This window comes from Oncorhynchus gorbuscha, unplaced genomic scaffold (assembly GCF_021184085.1).
Source record: "Oncorhynchus gorbuscha isolate QuinsamMale2020 ecotype Even-year unplaced genomic scaffold, OgorEven_v1.0 Un_scaffold_4090, whole genome shotgun sequence".
Lineage (NCBI taxonomy): Eukaryota > Metazoa > Chordata > Actinopteri > Salmoniformes > Salmonidae > Oncorhynchus > Oncorhynchus gorbuscha.
The window spans coordinates 31,915-37,873 of NW_025748193.1; the positions used below are offsets into that span (position 1 = coordinate 31,915).

Genomic DNA, 5,959 nt, shown 5'->3' on the forward strand with positions numbered 1-5,959 from the left:
GTAGCTGAGGTGCACCCGTGACCGGCTCGGAAACCAGATTGCACAGAGGAGAAGGTAATGTGGGATTCGAGATGGTCAGTGACCTGTTTGTTGACTTGGCTTTTCGAAGACCTTAGATAGGCAGGGCAGGATGGATATAGGTCTATAACAGTTTGGGTCCAGGGTGTCTCCCCCTTTGAAGAGGGGGATGACTGCGGCAGCTTTCCAATCCTTGGGGATCTCAGACGATATGAAAGAGAGGTTGAACAGGCTGGTAATAGGGGTTGCGAAAATGGCGGCAGATAGTTTCAGAAATAGAGGGTCCAGATTGTCAAGCCCAGCTGATTTGTACGGGTCCAGGTTTTGCAGCTCTTTCAGAACATCTGCTATCTGGATTTGGGTAAAGGAGAACCTGGAGAGGCTTGGGCGAGGAGCTGCGGGGGGGCAGAGCTGTTGGCCGAGGTTGGAGTAGCCAGGCGGAAGGCATGGCCAGCCGTTGAGAAGTGCTTATTGAAGTTTTCGATAATCATGGATTTATCGGTGGAGACCGTGTTACCTAGCCTCAGTGCAGTGGGCAGCTGGGAGGAGGTGCTCTTGTTCTCCATGGACTTCACAGTGTCCCAGAACAGTGTGACAGAATTAACATTGGAATGGTCCTATTTAAAGCGAGTGTGTACCTGATGTTAGGTTAGGGGGTTTCTACACAGCGTAGCAGGCAGACAGTCTCTCCTTCAGCTGGGGGGGAAACTGTTCTGAGAACTGCTGCCAGTTCTCCTCTCCTACCTGGTCCTTAAAACCATGGAGGATCTGGGAGGGAGGAGAGAGAGAAAATACTTTGACTCCTCAACAAAGAAATGACAACAGAAACTATGTCTGAAATAATTCTCTACTATTATGGTTAACATCCCACTATCATACAGTCTACACACACACACACTCACACACACTGAGAGACACACGCGCACACACACACTGAGAGACACACGCGCACACACACTGAGAGACACACGCGCACACACACACTGAGAGACACACGCGCACACACACACACACAGAGACACACGTGCACACACACACACACAGAGACACACGCGCACACACACACAGAGAGACACACGCGCACACACACACAGAGAGACACACGCGCACACACACACAGAGAGACACACGCGCACACACACACAGAGAGACACACGCGCACACACACACACAGAGACGCACACACTGAGAGACACACACACACTGAGAGACACACACACACACTGAGAGACACACACACACACTGAGAGAAACACACACACACACTGAGAGAAACACACACACACACTGAGAGAAACACACACACACACTGAGAGAAACACACACACACACTGAGAGAAACACACACACACACACACACACACACTGAGAGACACACACACACTGAGACACACACACTGATCTGGGCCAAGCAAAGCTTTTCCCAGGATGTGTCCTAAACGGCCTCTCCCTTCCACTGTACACTACAGACGTGCCGATCAAGGGAACCAGGTGCCTTCTGGGACAGAGCGTTGTGTCCTCCACACACCTTGTAGAACATGTCTCTCAGGTCGTCTTTAGGGCTGACCCAGGACGCCACGGCATCACAGAAGAAGATGAAGTCCTGCAGAGAGACACATTCTGTCATTTCAACCTACAGAAGGACCGTGTCTCCATGTAGAGGTCTGCCCTCTTCACACCACAACGCCTGCTGCCGACTTCCTGTCTGACTCCCAACACCTGGTCCCAAACCCAACCGCAGTGCTACGATGTGATTCTAGGTGTGTGACGCAGCTCACTTGCCAGACATGGTTGCAAGCAACTTAAGCACCCGACAGGCAATACCAACCAGACCAAAACAAATTCAACAGGTTAACTGACCAGAGACGGTCACCTGGCCCATTCTATTAGCCGGTCTGTATTAGCCGGTCTGTATTAGCCGGTCTGTATTAGCCTGTCTGTATTAGCCTGTCCGTATTAGCCTGTCCGTATTAGCCTGTCCGTATTAGCCTGTCCGTATTAGCCTGTCCGTATTAGCCTGTCCGTATTAGCCTGTCCGTATTAGCCTGTCTGTATTAGCCTGTCTGTATTAGCCTGTCTGTATTAGCCTGTCTGTATTAGCCTGTCTGTATTAGCCTGTCTGTATTAGCCTGTCTGTATTAGCCTGTCTGTATTAGCCTGTCTGTATTAGCCTGTCTGTATTAGCCTGTCTGTATTAGCCTGTCTGTATTAGCCTGTCTGTATTAGCCTGTCTGTATTACCGGGCTACATCAATGTGTTAGATGTCGTTTGAAAAGAACGGAGTTGGATAGACCTTCTCTTGAGTTATTTTTACAGCCTACCTTTAAGGAGACGGACGATTTTCAGACGGAGACATATAGGTGATCAATATTTATTTCTGGGCTGTGTAGTAAACTATAGCCTAAATGTAGGAAGTACATTTCCTTAGAGAGAGAAGTGCCCCATTCTCCTCCCCCCCATGACCAGCCTATAACCTCCTCTAACTGACACCACACACATCTGATCTCACCGGTGAGACACTGAACAGGAAGCAGCGAGAACAGGTGGGTCGTCATCGTAAATAACAAGTTGTTCTTAACCGACTTGCCGAGTTAAATAAAAGGTTAAATAAAAACAGAATGATGACAGCAACACGTTCTGCCAAGTTCTGTAGGATACAGCCTAGTTCTGCCTAGTTCTGTAGGATACAGCCTAGTTCGGTAGGATACAGCCTAGTTCTGTAGGATACAGTCTAGTTCTGTAGGATACGGCCTAGTTCTGTAGGATACGGCCTAGTTCTGCAGGATACGGCCTAGTTCTGCAGGATACGGCCTAGTTCTGCAGGATACGGCCTAGTTCTGCAGGATACGGCCTAGTTCTGTAGGATACGGCCTAGTTTTGTAGGATACAGCCTAGTTTTGTAGGATACAGTCTAGTTTTGTAGGATACAGTCTAGTTTTGTAGGATACAGTCTAGTTTTGTAGGATACAGTCTAGTTTTGTAGGATACAGTCTAGTTTTGTAGGATACAGTCTAGTTTTGTAGGATACAGTCTAGTTTTGTAGGATACAGTCTAGTTCTGAGTAGTTCTGCAGGATACAGCCTAGTTCTGCAGGATACGGCCTAGTTCTGCAGGATACGGCCTAGTTCTGAGTAGTTTTGTAGGATACAGTCTAGTTTTGTAGGATACAGTCTAGTTTTGTAGGATACAGTCTAGTTTTGTAGGATACAGTCTAGTTCTGAGTAGTTCTGTAGGATACGGCCTGGTTCTTAGTTTTAGGATAAGTCTAGCCTGGTTCTGTAGGATACAGCCTAGTTCTGCCTGGTTCTGCAGGATAGGATACGGCCTGGTTCTGTAGGATACGGCCTGGTTCTGTAGGATACAGGTTCTAGTTCTGTAGGATACGGCCTAGTTCTGTAGGATACGGCCTAGTTCTGTAGGATACGGCCTAGTTCTGTAGGATACGGCCTAGTTCTGTAGGATACGGCCTAGTTCTGTAGGATACGGCCTGGTTCTGTAGGATACGGCCTAGTTCTGTAGGATACGGCCTAGTTCTGTAGGATACGGCCTAGTTCTGTAGGATACGGCCTAGTTCTGTAGGATACGGCCTGGTTCTGTAGGATACGGCCTGGTTCTGTAGGATACGGCCTGGTTCTGTAGGATACGGCCTGGTTCTGTAGGATACAGCCTAGTTCTGTAGGATACGGCTAGTTCTGTGGTGGGATACAGCTGGTTCTGTAGGATACGGCCTGGTTCTGTAGGATACGGCCTGGTTCTGTAGGATACGGCCTGGTTCTGTAGGATACGGCCTGGTTCTGTAGGATACGGCCTGGTTCTGTAGGATACGGCCTGGTTCTGTAGGATACGGCCTAGTTCTGTAGGATACGGCCTGGTTCTGTAGGATACGGCCTGGTTACGGCCTGTAGGATACAGCCTAGCTTTTAGGAGGAAGATTTGCAGGCAGAGACCAATAAAAATGGGTCATCAGTACTTATTGGAAATACGAAGGAACAACGCTCGCTCACCATGGTAACCTAACCTATAGTCACCATAGTAACCTAACATCGGTTGAGCGCCCACACTGGCCAAACTAGGAGAGGACAGGCCCAACTAGGAGAGGACAGGCCCAACTAGGAGAGGACAGGCCCAACTAGGAGAGGACAGGCCCAACTAGGAGAGGACCGGTACGGGCCCCTGTACCTGTCCTCCCGATCTGCCTTCCTCTGACCTGGACCACTCCCCAGGGTTTACTCCAATCACCATCCATCTGCCTTCCTCTGACCTGGACCACTCCCCAGGGTTTACTCCAATCACCATCCATCTGCCTTCCTCTTACCTGGACCACTCCCCCAGGGTTTACGCCAATCATCATGCAGATCCCTCTGAAGGCGGAGTCTTTCTCCTCGTTGTCACGGATGTTCCGTAGGGACGTACACCTGTCACACACACACCACCGCGTCACAAACCAGGCAATCTAAACATGTTGATAATGATCAGCGAGGTGAAGGACTAGATGTGACATCAGATGTGTGACAGACTCACCACGGTCTGATGAACTGCTGGAGCATCGGAGCCACCTCCTGAGGACACGTAGCCCAGGCGACCAATCGTAATGGCTGGAAGAAGATGGGAGGAGCCTCACTCATGTGTACAACACACCCAACTAAAAATCAAGAGCTGGTTTGACGTCGCTGATGTTCATATCATAAATAACGGCTCATTATTATTTGGAGATGAGTCAGTCAGTCACAGTTTACCCAAAATGCATCGGCTGCAATGTCAAACAAACCCAATGATTGTGTGTGTGTTCAGCATCTGTGTGTCTGTGTGTGTGTTCAGCATCTGTGTGTCTGTGTGTGTGTGTTCAGCATCTGTGTGTCTGTGTGTGTGTGTTCAGCATCTGTGTGTCTGTGTGTGTGTGTTCAGCATCTGTGTGTCTGTGTGTGTGTGTTCAGCATCTGTGTGTCTGTGTGTGTGTGTGTTCAGCATCTGTGTGTCTGTGTGTGTGTGTTCAGCATCTGTGTGTCTGTGTGTGTGTGTGTTCAGCATCTGTGTGTCTGTGTGTGTGTGTGTTCAGCATCTGTGTCAGCATCTGTGTGTCTGTGTGTGTGTGTTCAGCATCTGTGTGTCTGTGTGTGTGTGTTCAGCATCTGTGTGTCTGTGTGTGTGTGTTCAGCATCTGTGTGTCTGTGTGTGTGTGTGTTCAGCTGTGTGTCTGTGTGTGTGTGTGTTGTCTGTGTGTGTGTGTTCAGCATCTGTGTGTGTGTTCAGCATCTGTGTGTCTGTGTGTGTGTTCAGCATCTGTGTGTCTGTGTGTGTGTTCAGCATCTGTGTGTCTGTGTGTGTGTTCAGCATCTGTGTGTCTGTGTGTGTGTGTTCAGCATCTGTGTGTCTGTGTGTGTGTGTTCAGCATCTGTGTGTCTGTGTGTGTGTGTTCAGCATCTGTGTGTCTGTGTGTGTGTGTTCAGCATCTGTGTGTCTGTGTGTGTGTGTTCAGCATCTGTGTGTCTGTGTGTGTGTGTTCAGCATCTGTGTGTCTGTGTGTGTGTGTTCAGCATCTGTGTGTCTGTGTGTGTGTTCAGCATCTGTGTGTCTGTGTGTGTGTTCAGCATCTGTGTGTCTGTGTGTGTGTTCAGCATCTGTGTGTCTGTGTGTGTGTTCAGCATCTGTGTGTCTGTGTGTGTGTTCAGCATCTGTGTGTCTGTGTGTGTGTTCAGCATCTGTGTGTCTGTGTGTGTGTTCAGCATCTGTGTGTCGGTGTGTGTGTTCAGCATCTGTGTGTCGGTGTGTGTGTTCAGCATCTGTGTGTCGGTGTGTGTGTTCAGTATCTGTGTGTCGGTGTGTGTGTTCAGCATCTGTGTGTACCAGTGTTCTCCAGCAAGGTCTTGGGTGTGTTGGGTCTGTTGATGATCTCTACCAGCTGGTTCAGAACCAGAGACACATAGGGCTGCATCTCGACACC

General features: G+C 49.1%; 1 protein-coding gene across 1 annotated transcript; it reads right to left on the reverse strand.

Moving 5' to 3' along the window:
- Window positions 1-670: 670 nt before the first annotated feature.
- LOC124028407 (transportin-2-like) lies at window positions 671-4,581 on the reverse strand. Its single transcript, XM_046340465.1, has 4 exons — window positions 4,540-4,581; window positions 4,334-4,433; window positions 1,547-1,621; window positions 671-786 (listed from the first exon to the last, which is right to left on the reverse strand). The coding sequence occupies exons 1-4, from the start codon at window positions 4,563-4,565 to the stop codon at window positions 679-681; spliced, it is 309 nt and encodes a 102-aa protein (XP_046196421.1). The 5' UTR covers window positions 4,566-4,581; the 3' UTR covers window positions 671-678.
- Between the last annotated feature and the right edge of the window lie 1,378 nt (window positions 4,582-5,959).

Bases quoted from the DNA above. Each gene is read 5' to 3' on its own strand.
- LOC124028407 (XM_046340465.1), bottom strand. From the start codon at position 4,565: ATGCTCCAGCAGTTCATCAGACCGTG. The intron at 4,434-4,539 runs GTGAGTCTGTCA...TGTGTGTGACAG, and splicing joins CAGCAGTTCATCAGACCGTG to GTGTACGTCCCTACGGAACA. The intron at 787-1,546 runs GTGTGTGGAGGA...CCTCCCTCCCAG, and splicing joins TGAGAGACATGTTCTACAAG to ATCCTCCATGGTTTTAAGGA.